At 38.7% G+C, this 22,220-nt stretch overlaps 1 protein-coding gene across 1 annotated transcript in view; it reads left to right on the forward strand.

The window, feature by feature from the left end:
- The first annotated feature begins 1,086 nt into the window (after positions 1–1,086).
- Positions 1,087–22,220, forward strand: part of LOC134537600 (breast cancer anti-estrogen resistance protein 3 homolog) — a 177,637-nt gene continuing 156,503 nt past the window's right edge. The window contains exons 1-2 of the mRNA XM_063378196.1: positions 1,087–1,521; positions 20,125–20,516. Coding sequence (XP_063234266.1) covers positions 20,471–20,516 — 46 coding nt within the window. The 5' untranslated portion in view covers positions 1,087–1,521; positions 20,125–20,470. The remainder of the gene's footprint in view (positions 1,522–20,124; positions 20,517–22,220) is intronic.

Consider the following 22,220-nt stretch of genomic DNA (forward strand, 5'->3'; position numbering starts at 1 on the left):
ATCTTGTTAAATTTCACCAAACATGTAATCCCATAGTTTCCCTTTGGCTTTGTGAACTTTTTGTTCGCGCCGTCCGCCACAGTTGGCAGTACCGTGGTCATACATTTCCGTTCCACGTGACTTAACGTTCTATTCACGAAATCACTCCTACCAAATGCCTATACCGAGAACTAACATGTTATACATCAGTCATAGCAATAAAACATTTTGTGTATGTTCTCCTGTAAAAGTTTATAAAGTAGTTCTTAAAATTAAAAAAAAAAATTGGTTGTCTGTAAAGTCGGTTTACGGACGATAGTTTAACGTGACGTCATAACAAAAAAATGATGAAATGATTGCATACTTTTATGAATAAAATTGAATCATTTTTATTGAATTATCACTATTTTGTATTGATACAAAGAAGGAGTGAAATGAAATCTACAATTTAATTGATAGATTTACTTTTATTTGCTCTCATTAATTCAAATATGTTTAATATTTTAACGAAGATATTATTTCAACTATAACTTTTATACATGTTAGCTATTTAACTTCTTCCAATCTGTGTTATTCTGTTAAGGATAGGACGATGATAGGAAAAGTAGGAAACGAATGGGAGTGTTTCAAGTTTAATGTGCCTCGAAAAATTCAAATCAATGGTTGTTCCAATCGAGTGGAAGAGAGATAGATGCGGCGCAAGCGTACAATGAGCGTAACGGGACAATGTGCGTAACGGGACAACGAGTCATCCTTTTTCGTGCGTGCAGCCGGCGTTCATCGATTTATTAGACGTTGTCACGTCAAAAAAAAAAAAAACCTGTTGCGGTGTCATACTTTGAATTACGGTACAAGCACCGTAATAATGGCACGTCCCCCTCAACCCTGGCGCCATGATGTCAAGCAGCGGCGCCGCGGCCTTCAAGCACGTGACGTCATTGCAGGTGACCGCGTGTTTGTTTCTCCGGGCGGGGAGGATGAGAGAAGTTCCGTCGTGATACAGCGGGAAGGGGAAGGGGTGTGAAAGGCCTCTTGAGCGGAAGGGAGGGGGAAGCCAGTTCGCCACCACGTGACTCTCGCCGGCTTGTGTGTGTCAGTGCGCGCGACGGAGCCGTCCCGCTCGCGCGCTTCGCTTGTTTGCGCATGCGCGCGCCTTCAACCGCGCATGCGCGTCGGGAACCCCGGCCTTCTATAACGTCGCGAAAAAATTATCGTTTGTGACAAGCTCTGTGTGTGCGCGCTTCCAAGTTGTTAATCTATTGGTGTTTTTTTAAAATTATTATTATTTGTGTGCGTAAGTGGTACAATCGATTGCATACGTAGTTCGCGGTTATCACGCTCGTTATAACTTTTGTTTTTTGTCCCCGGACAAATTTAAATGAAAAAAAAAATATTTTTTGCTTCAGAATTAAATGTTTAAACCAATGATTTTCGTTAGGTTTCGTGGGTATGTTAATTTAGAGGATCGATAACTAGTGAGATAGCGGAGGCGAACAGCTCGTATTTTGAGAATTTTTTAAAACTTATTTTTTAGCTCTAGTGGTGAGTAAAAGCAATGAATATTATCTATAAAAGTTACCGAATGCCCACTTTAAACATTCAAAGCCTAAGTATTCTAAAATATCAAGCAGAAGTATCTTAAGTTAGAGGTTGAAAAAATTTTGAATTTTTTTTTTCACAATGACGCTTGTTTTTAATACAACAATTTTATCAAATTATCCTGGCGTGAAGACTTGCGTAGTACTTTCATATATGTGATGTGATTATCATAATTTGGAATTTATATATAATTAATTATTCTTTAGCCAAGTGTTTTTATGGTTTCAATCAGAATTTGGTGGAAACCTAAATAACGTCAGTGTGCGCCGATGCTCCTAATTTATACGTTATTGATAGTGGCATTCTGTAAAAATAATTACTGTACAGAATCCCTATCACATACATTTAAAAAAAAACTATAATTTTCATGTATTATAATCCTGCTTGTTATCTCCACTTTTCTTATAAAATGCTTTTATATTTGGCCTTCAGTTAGTACGTTTACGTGCATACAATTTAAAAATAATGAAATGTTTGTTTAGTTTAAGACTACCTACTTTAACAATTGAGGCTAAGTACTCTAAAGTTCCACTGTAATCTAATTGGTTTTCTTTGTTGGCGGATTGTCGAAGGTCTGTTTTCATGAAGGACGTGTGACGTAGTTTCATTAGTTGCACAACCACCCTCCCACGAGATTTGAGGTTAGAGGTTCGCTCGTGATCTGCTGAGCCCAGACGTCTCAACCTAACCTCAACCCGAGTCGGGCGCCATGTGCCATTTTCTCGGTAAAGCGGCCAGTTGCTATGTAGGGTACTTTCTTTGAACTCCTTACCTTCTCGAAGGTGATTCAGCGATCGATGCTGCACCTTTTGTTCCTCAATCTATGCCTGGCTCCTCTGAACATTCGTACGTCATTACCGGTGAAAAAAATTATCACATTGTTGAGTGGCACACTATTAAAAAATGGTTGTCTGTAAAATCGATTTACGGACGATAGTTTAACGTGACAACGTCATAACAAAACATTGATGAAATGATAGTTTAGTTAAAGTACTAAATTTAAAAGCTACTTTTGAAAAGCCCGCCTTAACCTATTTAATGTAATAGTAGTAGATTCATAGGCCAATCGAGTGGAAGAGAGATAAATGCGGAGCAAGCGTACAATGAGCGTAACGAGACAATGTGCGTAACGGGACACTTTTTAGTGTGTGCAGCCGGCGTTCATCGATTTATTAGACGTCTCGTCAAAAAAATTTTTACACCTACACGTATTGGTGAATTTTTATTCTACTGCTTAAGTAAAATACTATTTGGAACTTTACCATCGCATCTGGTGTATTTTTACTTTAAATTTAAACTTGAGATGTTTGTGCGATTTCACTCAAATGTCAGCCATTTTTTTTCTTGTTAATGCAAGTTACGTATGTTATTCAATGTATAATTTTTATCACTGTGTAGTGACCTTATACACACCTGCATCATATTAAGTGGAGTACCGAACCCACGACTTATGTATTGTAAGCCTAACGTTCTATTTATTCTCTCGACCATCGTGCGTAATGATAAATATTTTTTTATTAGAAAATTCGCCTTTTATTTGCGTGTTTCGTTTTTGCGTAGTTGCATTCCTTGCGTGGTTCGTAAACCTGGCTTTAGGCACATGAATTTTTCGCAAAAAGATTTCCAGAACAGCTGTGTGTTAAAACATTGTGGCATTGGGTTTATCTCATGGTTGGCTGGGTTTATTTCATGCACATGTCTATTGTCAACACACCAATTATCCAACTTTATTTTCCACATATTTGTGTGACGTGTTACTATCCCGAAATTATTTCAACGAAATAATTTTGCTACAGCAACAAAATTTGCTGTGGTTGTAGAACTTCGTTCAATTAAACATAATCCAGACGTTTGTGTGTTCCATCTTAAATACTTAATCTATTATTTACAATAAAAATGTTCTGTTCATCTCCATCTTCAAAGACGTGTACTAGCCTTGGGAAGTACTTTAGACCATAAATCGTATACATGTTTTAAACTTAATTTGTCGTGATGAACCAGCAGCCGAAGTTAAGGGGGTGGCTCCCATTTCAGGTCAAGATTTTATATTTACAGTAATTACAGATAAACTTGTAGACTTTTTCAATTGTTTAACTTCCACGGAATGAAAAATATATACAGCGCATACTTTTTGCATAGATAGCTGCCAAAATTACATTTTTAACGTTTTTGGCTTGTAAAAATAAGGAGAATTTAATTTATTGCAGAACTGAAACTTTTTAGGTTTAACTGCAATCCCACTGACTATTTCAAGAAATGGTTTGAATTTCTTTCAGAAAATATTAATTAATTTTTCCTGGCTTTCAAAGTTCTCAAATTTGTTACGACTTTGACAGCCAAGAAACATGAAATGAGTTTTTGTGATAGAAATTCAAACCATATCATGAAGTAGTCAACGGCTTTGCAGTTAAACCTAAAAAGTTTCAGTTCTGCAATAAATTAAATTCTCCTTATTTTTACAACCCAAAAACGTTAAAAATGTAACTTTGGCAGCTAATTATGCAAAAAGTATGCTCTGTATATAGTTTTAATTTCCTGAAAGTTAAACGATTGAAAAAGTATTAACTGCGCAATTAATAAGCATAATGCAACAAAATAAAGTTCAATAGTTGAATAATCAATTATCGTTTCCATGGTAAAATAAATGCTTGAATCAAAGATCAATAAAAATATAAAATTATGCGCCAATTGTCGAAAGAAATTCTCATTATTATTAACTCTAAACACGTATTTCATGTATGCAAAAAATAACCATGTATTGTACAAAAGTTAGTTCTTGTAGTGCACCACACCTTACCTCCCTTCACAAATTTTTAGGTTATGAACAGAGGCAGGCGGATGCTGAAAGCTCGTGGACCAAGGCTCATGAAGTGTTTTGGTGTGCGGAGAGGTTAGTTTGAGTATCATCAGGGCTGACTGGTCATGCACACTTACAATACACCAATAAGAGTATTACTCAATGATTAAAAAAAAAAAAGGAAAATTTCAGATAAATAATTTATTTGTGAAAATTATTTTAAATTACACCTTGACTTTGTAATATCAATTGGATTTTAAATTCTTTCGTTAACATAATACTGATTTTATTATATTTAAGTTTTATCTTAACAGAGGCCCCTTTTTAATTTTCTCACAATTATTACATGATGAATTTCTTACAAAACATATTTTTTTTGTTTGCTTATCAAAATATCTTTAGTCCATGTTACATTATTTCGTTGTTTGAAAATTATATATTAAATAAAACGTTGCGTTGGTTCAAATAAATTTCTTTAAAATAGAAGAGAAGACAAGTTTGACGAGAAGTCCGATGAGGTTAAGTCCACGAAATTTTCACATAGGTAGAGTTGATAAAAAAAAAGGTTAGTAATTCATGCCAAAAATAATAAAATAGCCAGCCGTCGGCTTTCCTGAATTAGGTGCGGTCACTTCATTTTGCTTCCGGGCTGCCGAGGACAGGCCCCAACACCACAGCACAAGTTGGTTCAAGTTTACCGCATGGCCGGTATCGTGGAACCGCTAATTAACATAAAAATAACAAAGAATATTAACACGCCCGGTGCTACAAACATTTCCCTACGTTCTTAAGAAATAATACAACAAAACTTACCACTTAGTGCGGTTGAAGATGCTTAATGCATCTTAAAAGCTTAAAATCACACAATAAAGAATTTTGGCGTTACTACAACATGGCGTCAAGGTGCTGGAAAAGACCGTTTGTGGTCTGTATGAGCAAGACGAAGAAGGACATTGAACATGGCACTCGTAGAGAGTACTTTTTTAAAACAACAAAAGATCGATTATTACTGGAGCATTAATTCTATTACAAAAAAGATTGACTATAATTTCTTAAATATGCCTTCACATATTTACTATAATAATTAAATTGTAAACACATTATTCATAATAGATTCAAAAAAATACATTGACACAATAAAAAAAACTTGATGTGTTCAAACATTTAAATTACACATAATTATAATTATTACAACTTCGTTCAGAATTAACTTTTAAATATTTAAATGACATATTACCATTAACAAATACCCATATAGAATACTGAAAACGTGTGGAAACCAGTTCGCCAAAAAAAAAAAGAAAAATAATTATAAATAAATAAGTTGAGCAAGTGCCACCACATTACAATGGCACAGTAGTATTCGCAACTGTTTCTCGGGAACTGGTTTCAAAAAGGAATCTTTTGTAAAAGCACGGAACGTATTTTTTTTTTTCTGTGTGACAGTGTAGCGAACGGACCCTCGTAATCACAGCTCCTGTAATGAGAGGGTGTTACGCTTTACGCTCCGTGGTCTGAGGCGCTAGATCAGAGGTTTGCGCTGCTCCGCGCGCATGCGCAGTTTGCCGCACGCACAGGGCGAGCCGTGACCAATCACCGCAGGGGAACGGCGGCCCACCCACCGAGCCGGGAGGGGAAACCTTCGATGCACAAATGCCTTTCCAAGAACTATCCCGAATATTCTTCTTCGTTTAAACTTGGTCATTTTTTTTTTTTTTGGGACTGTGACTAACCGTTTTAACGTTCGCCGCCGTGAGTTGAGTCTTTTCTGTGCACGCCTCAACAATGAAAGGGGCCTCGACAATCAGAAGCGACGTAACAAAGATACTTTGCTGCAATATTAAAACATATTTCTCTCTCTCTCTCTCGTTTTATGGTTTAAGTGTGTAAGTCCCGTTCCAGTTCAATATTTTGTATTACGTTCCACACGGTTAAAAACTTGCAGAAATTTTGAGTGGCTGAACTTTCACATCTCGGACGCGGATTCTACCCCAACGTCCAAGTCACATCCACATCCGGACGGCTGCAGCGGCAGTGGTTGGTCGTGACGCACAAGGAAGGGTTGTTTGTGCACAAGGGGAGAAGGGGGAGGGGAGGTGACACGTAGCGACATGCGGAGGGATCTCCTAGTTTCCTGCAGCTGTGAGGGCGGATGGAAAAAAGGAAAATTTTTGAGCGAGTAGGAGAAACAAGAATGAGGGGGGGGGGGGGGAGAGTTAAAAAAAATGAACCTCGAAAAGAAGGCGAGAAGTGGAAGGCATCTGTTTCTCGCGCCCGCGCTTGTGTGGGGGGGGGGGGGGGGGGCGCTTAAGACCTTGTTCCACAACAAAGACGCGCGGTGAAACGTGAAAACGGACACACGAGAACACGGTACGTTTCACTGTCCGTCTGCCGATGCACGGAAACGTAACGATAGGCAACCAATGATATTATATTAAACGGTTTTAAGTTTAAGTGGTGTTTTAATTGGGTCATGGGTAGTTTGACTCACTGCAAAGGACAAGAAACCAATAAAAAAATACCAAAATTTATACTATCCAACCACATGCAACCCGGACCGAAGCTAACACGCGTCAACAACTAATGAACAGATATTTACATGTCTACGTACAAGTGTGTGCAGTCTAGTCTGGTACCACGAAATAACCCGAATTTGCAGGTCTCTAGCTATTGCTATTAATTATATTTCACTTCGACTGGTAAGGAATATTTATGTTCAGATAGGCATACATCCTGTGGTAAAGAAGGGCTTCTTGGACTGTAATTTTTTTTTTTGTAAATGAAATAGAAATATTCATTTAAATCTACAGATATTTGTTTATTTTTACAGTAACATTAAAACAACTGTTATCACTCCAAAATAGTGTTCGCAGTGATTCTGGGTTCGGATTCTTACTCGAGCATTAATGCTGTTTGTGTTGTCCCAGTACTAGTGATTTGAAACCGTTCCCTCAATATCTTTCCAGTAGTAACTGCGCTCTATTTTAAATGTGACATTTGTATAAAGTGAACTTATCCTTAGCTAGTGTAACGAAATTTTGTCATGTTATGACATTTTTCTTATGAACAATAATTTTCTAATTACTGTACGAACTTCGATAGAGAAATTTAATAAATTTTTTTGTTAGTTTCTTACATTAAAATGTTATTATAATTCAAATATTAGTCGTTAAGACGTTAAAAATTCTAAAATAATGGCAGGTCGGTTTTTTACCCTCTAAAAAATAAAGTATTTTTTTTATATTTGAAAGTAAAGATATTTCTAATATAATTCAAGAAAAATTGTATATATATTTTTGATAAAGAACAAGATAAGGTAACAGATTAATGTACTAAAATGCGATATTTAAATACACTACCTTAATTACAGTTTAAAAAAAAATTAATGTGGTCGGTAAGTACGCAAGACTCTTGGAATTGGAAATCGGCTTGATTTAAAAAAAAATATTTCATTTAACATTTTTTTTTGTTTTTTAGTGCAGCTGTACTGTGAGCAATTTTTTTTTTTAAATTACGCACCAGTAAAAAAAAAAAAAGCAGATGAAACAATTAGTTTTGACAATGGCAGTTCAATAATTATTTCAATAAAATTATCAAACAAGTTTTTTTCTTCCGAAAAATTTCTGACTTCCTCAATCAACTGGATGGTACTCCAGGCAGTTGGAACCATCCGGTTCATTCGCCCGCCGCGATATGTTAAGCGGGTGTCCGCCAGAAAGAAAGGAAGAAAGGACGGGGCACTATATAGCACCACTCACAGCCGTCCTTGCTGCAGCAATCAGTTATAAAACAGGCACAAAGTGCGAGCGATCGTGGGTGGCCCGAGCGGATCTATTCACCCTCATTCATCGCGACCCCTGCTTCCAAGCATCCAGCGTCACTGCTCCTCTGCTGTCGTGGGTCCGTAACCTACCCCCTCCCCCTTCTAGTGAGACCAGATGCCGTGGGGGTCGTTACCAAAACGCCGAACGTACAATAACGCCGAATGACAATTTGACCGCAACGCCCACAGCTAGAAAACTGCTGTGTACCACAACGCCGAAATGCAGTAACGCCGAAAAATGTTGCTGTGGGGAGGGGGGGGGGGGCGCACAGGAGCAAAATGAAAAACAACTGAATGAATTTGTGTGATAACCTTACCTAGCCTAACCTTTGTGGCAGTCCTGCAATGACATTTTTCGGCGTTAATGTATTTCGGCGTTGTGGTACACAGCAGTTTTCTAGCTGTCGGCGTTGTAGTCAATTTGGCATTCGGCTTTATAATTTTCGGCGTTGTGGTGCGTCCCCATGCCGTGGTCTTGCCGACCGTAGCCAACACGTCACCGGGCGTATCTGGTGCCCAGGAGGGATTATGCCTGTCCTTCTTGCCATTTCATATATATTTAATACCGCTGGCAAATAAAGCTTCCGGGCTGAAATTTTCTAGCAAACTGGTGTGGTTAACGTGACAGTTCTAGTCGCTCGCGTAATTTTTTTTCCTCGCGGCGCTAACGGACTAGAGACTGTTAGTAAATCTCTGGTTGCAAAAAAAAAAAGGCACGGAAGGTATGGGAGATACGATTTTTGCCTTGACATGCCAAAAATTTGGAGATAAACAGTTAGAAATTCGAACTATAGCCAAAAATATGGGAAAAATCCAAGATGGCGGGGTCTAATCTCCCTTTAATGCACGCGGTGTTCATGCCTAAAGGCCAGGTTTATAAAACTTCACATTTACACCAAGAACGCAGAACGCACCAAATTGAAGGAGAAAATGGCAGTTCATAAAAAAAAAACACGCAAGTCACAAGACGTCGCCGACTCTATACAATTTAAAATTTGAAAAAAAAAAAAAAAAGTAAAACTAATTTCTTCCTCCAGCTTCTTTTGATGTTTATAATGAAAACGTGTGAAATTCTCAAATTTTTTTTTTTTACTTTCACTGTGCTAAAGTTCAAGAAGTAGAAATGTTATTCGAGCGATGGAGAGAACATCGTATCCTTATATTCATATTGAGGTCCCCGCCTACCTGGCCACACATACGGTGTGCAGAGATTCTTAAGAAACCACGCTTTCTTTTACAAAAATAATTTAAAAATACGCTGAGGGTGGACGAGTAGTTCCGTTTACGTTCTTCGTTTTTAACTGTTTTTTTATAAGAGTGAAATGGCTAAAACGCGTTTTTTCAATATAATCTATAGGAATGAAACATCCTGTACAGATTCTTTGAAGCACTTTCTCCACCATCTCATGTTATTGTTACTAATCAATAGGGACACCTGTATTTTGCGAATACATTTCGTGTCAAGGTATTTCACAAAATACTGTAGCTTTTCTCCTGTGGTTATTGGCTGAGGTCGGTGAGAGGTGTCGTCCCGCTCTTGACGGGGCCAATGAGAATGTGGTCACCGTACTGCTGCACCCTCACAATTTGCCATGACTCTTAGGAAAAGCTACAGTGTTTTGTGAAATACCTTGACATGATATGAAATCGCGAAATACAGGTGTCCCTACGTAATCAATTATCATAGTTTTCTTACTAGACTGCAATGCGGTATGTCTGCGCCTGTAATTTCTGCTTAGTGATTGGCGGCCGTCTGCAAGAGAAGCCATAGTCTTATCTGGCCAAGGTCATTCAGAACGCGTTTGCTTCCGCACAGAATAGCTGCGGGCGTGCACCTTAAATAAAGCCAGCCAATCACGAAAACCCAGTCGATGATTAAGTGTTTTAATACACAGCTTATCTGGGAAACTTTTCACCACAAATCACACCATCTACATATTAACTATGACTAGAGTCCCGGAAATTTCGCGGATTCCTCTGGCCTCAGGATAGAATTCAAAGTTATGGGTGTGCTCGACCCATGTTTACTTTCCCATTGGTTGATTTCTTAGCGAGAACATTTTTATCATTGTTATTTGGCACTACCTGATTCGCTTACTTCTCTCCTAGCTGGACATCGTTGGCTCACGGTCGTAGAGGGGCGTGTCCAGATAACTGCGGTCCAATCATGAACACAGTGCGACAGTGTGGAAGTTTGCATTCTAGCTTGCGACTGAACGAATGCGCGAAAATTCCGTGGCTCTAACTATGACCCAAAACGAAAATTAGAACAATACATTTTTTTTTTTTAACTGTATGAAGGGAGGGTAGCTGCAACTAGTTTGTGTCATTCATGCCCTCGCGGCGCAGATACGCCCATTCGTAACGACACAAGCGAAAGAGTTGTCTAATGGGCGGAAGTCGCTTGCTATTTTTAGAACCACCGAAGTCTTCCAAACAACCTCACGCTCGTTACGAGAACAGTTCGTACAGTTTTACAGCCTGGATATGAGTCAGAGAAAGAAAAAAAAAGATGTCGCGAGACTTCTCTAATTACAGTTGGACAATCTCCGTGCAACGTTTAAAGTCTCCAGTTAATTTAAATTAATGTATTTTCTCAAGCCATAAATTCCCAGAGTATTCAAGCAAGTGTACCGCAAAGTTTTTAATTAGATTGTAGAACCACCTACCAGCGCGACTAATTGTAGATAAATTACTTCACTAATTATCTGTCTGAAAACAAAGTGACAACAACGGGTTTATCGTCACTGCTACAACAACCAAAAAAACCTCTAACATCAATTTAGAGACTCGTTTGATAGTAAATACTCTAGGATAAAAAAAAACATCGGTCGGTATTTCAAGGCAAAAAAAAAGTTTTGGTTTTGAATTATGCTACACATGTACCCTAACTGTATTCCTAGTTCACGACGGAACACAGGCAGTCCCTTATTTTTTAGAAACCAATCCGTCGCTCAAATTTCGCGCATGCACAGAAATAACTTTTTCCTTGATTTCTTCAAGATGGCGGACCAAGCCTGGTGCCATTAACTCGTATATAGTCATTTTTGTGATCACCGAGGGACGTACCAAGCTTGTTGGTGTGCCAAATGAAACTTTATGATAGCGAAACATTCTTGGAATACATTCTGTACACTTTAATGGCCATAACAAGATATAATCGCAACTTTAAAGGTACATTAAAAATTTAATTTTTTTTTGCGATGGTGCTGCTATCACTAGGATTTTTGCTGTTACAATTGTATCGATGGTTACGAAACGTCCACTATACTCACTTAATCAATCGGTATGAGTTGTATCATCGTTAGTTTGCAGTGTGCATTTTAATGGGCACTTCTAATGCACAATATCTGCTATTAGCGCTGTCTTTGTTTGTGGGTGCTCTGTTGCCAGATAGATGCAAACAGCACAGCAGTTTTAGACACAGGTTTATGATTTAAAAAAAATGCATTAAAGGAAAAATTTAATTTTTAAGAGTAAAATTTGGATTGCGATTTTTGGAACTACAGTTTCTTGTTGTCTTTATAGACAGTATACAAAATAATAATATTATATAATTTATAATAATCTTATAATGGTATCAGTAGGGACTTGAAAAATTCGCGGTTTCAATGACCTCCTAGGATAGACTCCACGATCCTACATGTACTCGGAAAAATCGCATCTGCTCATTGGCTACTGACGCGTGAGAACTGTCAACTGGAAGGCTTGTGATTTGGAACTTCTTTCGTCAAGGTTTATTCATTGGCTCAGAGTCCTGCAGGCAAACTGTGGTCCGATACTGAAGCAGCAGAAAGTTAAACGCATTTTGATTGATTCTAGCCTATCACTTGGGGCAAGCATTTTTCGCGAAAAGATCTGAACACTTATTAGACTGCAACAAGGTATACCCGCACCTGTGGTTTCTTCCTTGTGATTGGAGGCCTTCTACGAGAGAAATCGTTGCCTTGTTCGACCGAGCCACTCAGGACGCGTTTGCTACCGCACTGAATTACTGTGATTGGTGTTGTAACAACCGACGTGTACCTGAAAGAAACTCACCCAATTACTAGGGACTGGAAAAATTCGCGGATTCAATGACCTTCAGGATAGATTCCACGATCCTGTGCATACTCGGGAAAACGTCACCTCTCCATTGGCTACTGACTTGTGAGGCGTTTCAACTGGGATACTTGTGATTCGATACTGCTTTGACTGAGGGTCTATAGTTGGCCCACAGTCCTCCAGGTTAACAGTGAACCAATAGCAGAAGTTGCATGAAGGTACAATTATTTGCATGTTAGCATATCGCGAAATGAATCCGCAAATTTTTCCGGTCTCTACCAATTACTAAACACAGACGATGCTACAGTGTTTTAACTTTCAGCTAGTCTGGGAATCTTTTCGCGAAATATGCATGTCCCTAGGTATCAGTCTGGCAAACATTGGGTTCCATTTGCTCTGCAGTGCAATCTAAGAGCGAGACCGGCTGTAGCTCGCGACCAAACGAAATGCGCGACATCCCCGCGTGTACGTGTCTGCGCGCGAACCCCCCGCGTCTCGGGACACAAGCGCGGGCCGCACAGCTGTGGGCCGCAGTCGCCGAGGACAAACAAACCAATTCGGGTCCATCAAGCCTCGTTCGCGCAGTTTGCCGCCGCCGCCCGGGCGAGCGAGTTGCGACCCGCGGGTCCCCCGTCAGCCCCCGTCAGCCCCCGTCACTCGACGGCCGCGGCGGGGTCGCGACACGTCGCGTCGGTCCTCGGGCCGCGGGTTCGCGAACAAACGCAATGACGCAAGAGACCGGGAAAATTCGCGGATTCATTTCGCGATAGGCTACAATCAAAATACGTTTGCCTTTTTACTGCATCAGTAGAGACCTGCAAAATTCGCGGATTCAATGACCTCCAGGATAGACTCGACTTCACTCTGCACACTCGGGCAAATGCTACCTGTTCATTGGCTGCTGACTTGTGAGTCGTCTCGACTGAGTGTCTGTGATTCGACACTTCTTTGAGTGAGGGTCTCTAATTGGCCCTCAGTCCTCCAGATTAACAGTGAACCAATTGCAGAAGCAGCGCTAAGGTATAATTATTTGAATTGTAGCATATCACGAAATGAATCCGCGAATTTTGCAGGTCTCTATGCATCAGTTATTGGGCCACAGTTTATCTGAATGACACTCGGCCAATGATAAACTTTCAACAAAAGAAGTATCGAATCACTAGCGTCCCAATTAACAGGTGACACGAGCCAGTGAGCAGATGTAATTTTCCCGTGTGCATAGAGGATCATGGATTATATCCTACAGGTCATTGAAATCGCGAATTCTTCCGGTCTCTAGCAATGACGCAAGAGACCGGAAAAATTCGCGAGTTCAATGACCTCCAGGATAGATTACACGATCCTTTTGGTTACTCGGGCAAACGGCGCCCGTTCATTGGGTACTGAATTTTGAGAGCTTCTCAAGTGGGTAACTTGTGAATGGATTCTTCTTTTAATTGATAGTCTCTAATTGGCCAGGAGTCCTACATATTAACAGCGAACAAATAGCAGAAGCAGCACAACGGTATAATCATTTGAATTTTAGCATATCACGGAAATGAACCCACGAATTTTTCCGGTCTCTAGCAATGACGCAAGAGACCGAAAAAAAAAATTCGTGGTTTCATTTCGCGATAGGGCTAGAATCAAAATGTGTTTAATAACTTTTTTGCCGCTTCAATGATTGGACCACATATTGTCTGAAGGACTCAAATAGAGCAAATGAATAATTAATCCTCAACGAAAAAAGTATCGAATCAAAAGTATTCTAGTTAATAGGTGTCACGACGAGTCAGTAGCCAATGAGCAGATGTAATTTGTCCGAGTGCATAGAGGATCTTGGAGTCTATTCTGTAGGTAATTGAATTCGCGAGTTTTTCCTGTCCCTAGCAATGGCGCAAGAGATGTAACACGCCAAAACGTTCAGCAATCACCAGGAACATAGGAATAGTTCCCCCTCAATTAAGGGGGGGGGGGGGCTGCTGCGCTTGCAAAAGCGTGACTGTGAAACTGGTTTCTTGTCAAACTATCTTTTATGGAAAACTTTATATGTGCATTTGCTGATTGCATGCATGCAGGCCAGAATATGGTAACGTCATTTGAATGATTTATGCAATGGGGGAATTTTGATATAATGCAGTTTTTTTGGACATACGCCATTGCAGTTTCCCACTGCTTGTCATGGAAAAATTCAGGAAAAAAAAATTGAAGATAAATATTCTTAGAAAACAATTCATCGTTGGTTCCGTTTGTACATCAGCTGATTCAGTCTTGTTTTCCGTGAATATTTAGCTTCATAATTATTATTTTTTGTGGCAGGGCCTTACACCGTGAGCTAACTGCAGAAGCAGGACTAACGTATCGGTGTTAGAATTTTTAGCCATATCACGGGGATGAATCTCTTTTTATTTTTGTTGTTGTTGTCTTTACTGATGCTGACGACCTGCAATTACAAGGGAGAAATCGCTGGCACGGCCATAACTTGTTGCAGTCTAATGAGCGTTCAGATATATATTCGCGTGTAACACCGGCCCCTAGCAGTAACGAAGATACAGGAGTAGCGCGACACAGTCTGGAACTTGTCAGGGGTCGGGGGTCGGGGCGTAGTCCCGGGGAGACCTGGGGGAGGGGGGGGGGTGCCCCCGTGGCGCCCGCGCGAGGAACCAGAAGGTGTGTGTTTTTAAATAGCGCAGTAATTCAGGCATAATGGCAGCCCCCGCTTCCGCCCGCGCCGGGGGGGGGGGGGGGGGGGGCGACGGCGCCGGCGCAAGACGTCGCGGTAAAAGTCGCGGCGGGAAAACACGTGCCGGGAAAGTCAAAAGGACCGTCTACAGGATGTTTCCAGGTCACGAAACTGGAGGACATTGGTCACGAAACTGGAGGACATTGGTCACGAAAGTCACGAAAATTGAGGACCGATCACCAAATTAATGAAACTGGAGGACTGGTGTCGACAGTCACGAAAAATCTAGAAATAGTCACGAAATTTATATGGAGGACATGTCACTAAAGTTACAAAAATTGAGGAACTGGCCTCGAAATTAATGAAACCAGAGGACCGGTGTCGACGGTACACAAAAAAAATGTAGGTTCTGGTCACGATAGTCACGATAATGGAGGACTGGTCACAAAAGTCTCAAAAGTTGAGGACTGGCCACGAAACTACATGACTAGGCACCACAGTCACAAAACTGGAGGTAACTGGTGTTTAGAAAAAAAAATATACTTGAATGAAACGTTAATTAAAATATAAAATTATGCCGCATGGTATCTCGACAAACGTTATTTCATATATGCAAAAAAATGATCATAGCCGTGTGTTCTACAGGGGTACATTATTTGTTGTTGTAGTATTACAAACTATTTGTTGGTAACTGGTTTCGGAAGGAATCTATTAGTATGGATACAGAATTTTTTTTTTTTTGTGGATAAATAGTAAGAGAGGAGTGAAGCCATTAGTTTCTGTCCCCCTTCTTCCCTCTGCCCTTGTGGTAAATGTTGCTTCCAGTTCGTTCAGTCCGCTGACGAGAGCTCTGCAGCTCTGCTGAGTTGCGCAATATGTCGGGCCAGTTCGGCGCCGTTCTTCGCAGGTCGCCGGGTTGCGTAATGGCTGCCAGGTGCGCGACGCGACCTGGCCGACTGCGTTTGTCGGTCGCGACGCGGTCGCGATAAAACTGACGTGTCTTCTAAGGGAAGCCATCATTTCACAGACGAGAGAGCCACACCCGAAGTTCCCCGAAGGTTGCTTAGCAAATAACTTTTTTAATATGTAGCTATCCAGGGCTAGGAAACCGTTTACATGATTTCACAGTATCTTTAATGTAGCTATCCTAACCAAATCAACCGTCCACAATGTTTTGAAGTATTTATAATGTAGCTAACATAACCGAATTGACAATTAGTTATCATGAGCTGTCCAAAAGAAATAAACCCCGAAGATGCACGATCGGGCGTTTGGCTCTCTCGTCTGTGAAAAGAAGGCTTCCCGTCTTCTAAGTGCAAACCAGTGGTCTTCAATTTTTTTTTTTTTTTTTTAATCGACGTAGAAATGTTTTGTCAGTTGACGAATCACGGGCCGTACTGTGTAACACACATTTATAGGTACATATTACCATTAACTTTTTCATGAATTTTTATTTAATTATTTTTATTTGTCTTCGTTTTTTGAAATATTACAATTATATAAACTGTCTTCTAAGTGCAGACCAGTGGTATTCAAGTTTTTTTTTTAATTTTTTTAATCGATGTATAAATGTTTCGTCAGTTGAAGAAATGCGGGCCGTACTGTGTAACACACATTTATAGGTACATATTACCATTAACTTTTTCATGAATTTTTATCCACTGTTTTTTTTATTTGCCTCTGTGTTTTGAAAGATAACAATTAACCAACATTCAAATAAAACATTATTTATATTAGGTATAAGATATATTTTTCAAATTTACAAAGAATTGTTTTGTACATAACTACTGTAAAATTATTTATTACAAGATTATATTAGATTTAAACGTTCACATTACAATTTATTTAATTTTTCTTTGATTTAAATGCATTTAGCTCTTTTTTTAATGGAACGAACTTGAGAGAGATTTCTTGCATCAGTTATAAATTCTTATTTATAAATATTTCATGGACGCTTGTCATTGCTAGTTCACACTGGATGTCTCGTAGAAAAACCTCATCAGTGGACAGCAAAGATAAATACTTAACCGAACGGAGAACAGGCCAGTGTAAAATATTAAAAGCTTATACAGGACATTAATTTGCCTTGAAAGGAACTTAGAAAAAAAAATATATTTTCTAACAGAGCACATGTGTTGTTATTTGCTGAGTTGACGCAATGGAGTTGCGCAACGTACTGTGTGTATGCTATTGGTTCGGTAAGCGAGCTTGCACTCCGACGAGGGAAGGTGTCTTTTTTTGATAAACATGCCAACAAAAAAAAAAAAACCGCAACCACTTTCACAATGCAAATCCACGCCGGGGTAGGAGGGAGGGGAAACGGACTCGAGTAGGTACACAGCAAAAAAAAAAGTCTGTACGTGTACTTAAACATTCCTTTGGAAACCAGTTGCCAAGAAAAAGTTTGTAATACTACAAGAAATATACTGTAAGTTGTAAAACACGTGGCTATGGTTATTTTTTTACATGTGATATAGCCTACTTTTTTTTTCGAGATAATACCGAGTATTAACTACGAAAATTGGCGCATAATTTCATATTATAAATGAATGTTTCACTCAAGCATGATATTTTTAAACCATGGAAAGGATAAACGAATATTCAGTAATTTGATCTCATTTTGTTTTATTATGCTTATTAATGTGCGCAGTAAATACTGGAAAGCTATTCAGAGAACACAAAGCATAAATATATACACCCGGGTAAGAATCCGAACCCAGTATCACTGTGAACGCTATTTTGCAGGTATTTAGTTGTTTTCGTGTAAATGTGTATATTTTTTAACAAATACCTGTCTTTTTACATGAGTAATTCTGTTCCATCTAGAAAAAGAAATTTACAGTGTACGCACGTGTCTGGCGCTTCGTGTTGTAACAATCGTCTTGCATGGCTCGAAGCCAACGAACGCCGAACTTGTAGAAATGCCGAGCGCTTTGCAGATAACGTACTCCGTTAGCCGTTAGCACAGGCGGTTTCAAGGTCTCTCCTGAGCAGACGAGGTCTGGCCAGGGACGTATCTAGGTGTTTCCTTTGCTATTAGCGCTCTTCTCTCTCTTCTTCCCATCTTGCAATTTCGAATTTTTTTGACGTGGCAACGTCTAATAAATCGATGAACGCCGGCTGCACGCACGAAAAAGTGTCCCGTTACGCACATTGTTCCGTTACGCTGTGTCCCGTTACGCTCATTGTTCCGTTACGCTGTGTTCCGTTACGCTGTCGGCGAGTGCAGTAATAGTAGGTTATGTTGCAATTGACTAAAAAATTATGGTGTTTCATATAATTGATGATAGATATTTGATTACAGTTTATTTATATGAAAACTTGTTCATAATTATATTAAAACTTTATAGCTAACGCAAGTTTTTAAAATTAATTACAAGTCATCTACACGTGAACTATTTCGTCGACTGTTTATAAAGTGAAGTGAAAAGTTAATGTGGTTTTCATTGCTTATTACAACAACAATTTCGGCAGTAAAGGTTAATTATTCGTGCATTTTAAAATCTGATTACTAGTATAATTTCAAGTATTTCTTCTTTTATTATTAAAATAAAATGATTCAATTTTATTCATAAAAGTATGCAATCATTTCATCAATGTTTTGTTATGACGTCACGTTAAACTATCGTCCGTAAACCGACTTTACAGACAACCATTTTTTTTACTTTGATATTAGCTCTCTTCTCTCTCTTCTTACCATCTTGCAATTTTTTTTGATACCGCCTGCAATAAAGCTTCCGTGATATATGCATATTCTTTTTATTTCACTTGGCATAGGACTTGACTTTGACTAATTGCCGAAGTAAACACTTGTGAACTGGCGTGGTCTTAATGACAGTTTTAGGGCGCGGTTACACGGGAGTCTGAACTACTTCAGGTGAACATGTTCAGCTGTTGAGTGCGGTTACACACAGTCTGAACATGTTTCGTTTGAGGCCATTTCTCATTTAACTTAAACAGGTTGGCAAAGTAGTTCAGATCGACATATCTTCTACATTAGCCTCTGATTGGCTGGTTAGAATATAAACAGTCTTTTGCAGAAATTCTAGATGGAAAGTGTTTCTGGCACAAGTTCGAGTAATATTTTACCGAATGCAACAAAAAAACCAACAGATAATTATACATATTTTTTAATTTATCCTGACCTTAATTTTCTTAAAACTGAGATAGGTACTCTCGCTCAAAAAATAATAAAAAATAAGTTTAAAAATTTTACTGTGCATGTTTGAATTCCCGATTTGTAAAAAAATATTGAGCAATATGTAAACACATTTCATTTCTGCTGATAATGCTGTATAAACAAGTGAGAAAATCCCGCGTTTTCTGGATGCAATTAAAAAATAGAGATCAACAACACAGTCATTCGTTGACAGTAGACAATCGGTTTTAGAGCTAAACATACTTTTCAGCAACTACCGTGTAACCGCACACTTTCGCGTTTGTAAACGTGTTTACTTAAACATGTTCACCTGAAGTAGTTCAGGGTCCCGTGTAACCGCGCCCTTAGTCGCCCGCGTCAAATAATAGTTATTTCCTCACGGTGCTTACATCTTGTAAATACGTGATCGCAACAAGCCCTAAAAAGGCCTGGGAGATATGATTTATGCCTTTAAATGCCAAAAAAAAAAAATGTCATAAATAGTTCAAAATTAGAATCACGGCAAAAATAAATCCAAGATGGCGGGGCCTAAATTACCCCTTAAATAATCTTGCTATAAACTGTGTAGTAAAATATCTCCATGTAAAATATGTTTTTTTTTAATGGTTACACTAACAATGTATGATATTCTAGGTTTTTATTTTTTGTATTCACCTGTAATTATATATATTTTTTGTAGTCTACAATAATTTGTCGGGCCACCGAATGCCTCCTCTAACCCGGCGTGCGGAACAGCCTGCCCCTAACCCCCCCCCCCCCCCTTTTCCTTTTTACTTAATATTTCACCCTTAGCTCCGTTTCTAGGATATAGTCTATAGCCGACCAGAGTGAGCATATTTATTAATTTCCATTATTAACTAAAATATTTCTCAATAATTTTACTAAAATAAATAATTAATTTTATACATGTGTTTACATCGATATTGAATAATAAATATTTATATACATTTTTTTTAAAATAAATTTAATTGAATTTATACTTTACCAACCTGTTTATAATATCACTGTTCGCGTTGAAACACTGCGCTCACGTCCGAGGGGGAATCTTGCTGCTTTGCCAGGTGTCGTCTCGAATGCCGTTGATTTGCCAACACTGAACTAGCTCGCGTCCGCCTGCGAGAGAGAACCGCGTCGTCGGCGGGGGGAAGAGGAAGCGGCAGGGTATCGAGAAGTATCGAGAAGTATCGATAAGTATCGATCTCCTGGAAGTAATAACGCTCCCGGTCATGAGACACGGATCGTCGGCGGGGCGGCCGCCCGCTGACCTCGGGGGTTGATGGCGTGAGTAGCTCGCGGACTCTTGACGTCGGGCTGCGCTGATTGGTGCGTGGATCGCCGCTCCTCTCGGTGTCATCATCATCATCATCATCATCATAATCATCATCATCAGCAGCAGCAGCAGCAGCCATGGGGAAGGCCGGCAGCAAGCTGAAGAAGAAGAAGCGGAGTCAAAGTGAGTACCTGCCGTCCAAGCAGCCTTGATGAACGGATTTATCCTCAGTTATTTTTCTTCCGTAGTTTATTCTTGTCGGCCCATTATTTTTGATGAATTTATAACACAACTTTCGTCAATTTATTATAGTTTTTTTTTGTAAATTAATAAGGTATTTATTGAAGTTATTTTTTAAAATATAAATTCAAAGGGCAAATTTTAATGTCAATCCTAGCATGAACAACAGCCTGTAATTGTGCTTGTTCTGTATACGGTTTTTAAATTAAATGAACGCGTGGTTGCCTTTGAAATTTGTTTTTTACCAGAACCCTGAAAAACTCAGGTTTGTGTGGATGTTTGAAACCCAATTTTTTAAAATTTATTTATGACATATATATATATATATATTTAAATTTAAGCAACACGTGGCAAAGAGCTATACACAAAATATTATTATAAAAATTGTACACAGCATGATTACGTGCTCTTAGTTAGTTCATGCTAAGTTCTACACAAAAATTGACCTTGAAGCTTCTAAAAAAACAACTTATTTATTTTATAAAACATTTCATAAGCAATGAACGATATTTATTATTTATTTAGCTAAAATAATGAGAAAAACATGAAATTATGGAAGCAAAATATTTTTGACTTTGTAACGCTGACTTTCACTCTTTCACTTCCAACACCTTCCAGCAAAGTTGGTCATATCTTGGAGGTTTACAACACCGGGAGCTTTACTAGCGCAGCCATGTTTTATACCCAACTCAGGTTGGATCACCTGAGTTTCCATCGAGTACTCTGTGTATAAGACTGGTTCTGAAATATGTTGGATGGTTGACGGAAGCAGCCAATCAGAAACGCGCCAACAAATTTTTAAAATGGTGAGGAACACGTGGGGTAACTACTAGCGGTTATGAATGTTTTGATAACTAAAAACAATGTTAACATGAATGTTGTATAGAGTGTTATTTTCCTGCATAAAGAAATCTATATTTCTATAACTTATAAACACCGCTGAACGTCCATCTTATTACGCAACGAGTGCAATATGATTAAAATTTACAGGTTTTTATTTTTATTTTAAAGTTTTAATAAATGCACCAACATTATTATAACAAGTTCAAATCATCCATCCAGCACTTTGAATTATGATCATAATTTCAAAATAAAATTAAAATGGAAAAGTTTGATCTACCGTGGTCAAATAAGAAACTTTTAAAGTGTGACAAGATTTAAAACATGATTGAGGTCAGCTATCTTAACTTTATTAATGAAGAAAATCGAAAGTCATAATCCGTCTGGTTTTGACAAGTAAAAATAAGAATATATGCACATGGTAACTTCTGATTTAAATTTTATTGCATAACGACTAGATTAATGGAATAAAGTTGGTTTTTCAATTGTTTTTGGAAATGAAATCGTCCATATGGAAGCCGTTATTCGCGATACCTGCACATTTATAGTCGAGTTTTATTAATGGGCAATATTCGACCAAAGAGATGGAAATGGGGAAAGATTTTTTTTAATATGAAAATCGCTATAACTACCGTAATATGACGAATATCACATCCGTTTGAACGTGTTACAACTCGTAAAAATAATACAAAAACTTTTGTCTGAAAACATTTTTGATACGACCAACCGTAACTGCACGGGGTGGAAAAAAAAGTGTTGGAGGGCAAAATAAAAAATTTATAACTCCCTTAGTGGGCACACTATCAG

The sequence above is a fragment of the Bacillus rossius genome, chromosome 12, assembly GCF_032445375.1.
Source record: "Bacillus rossius redtenbacheri isolate Brsri chromosome 12, Brsri_v3, whole genome shotgun sequence".
NCBI classification, from domain to species: Eukaryota; Metazoa; Arthropoda; class Insecta; order Phasmatodea; family Bacillidae; genus Bacillus; species Bacillus rossius.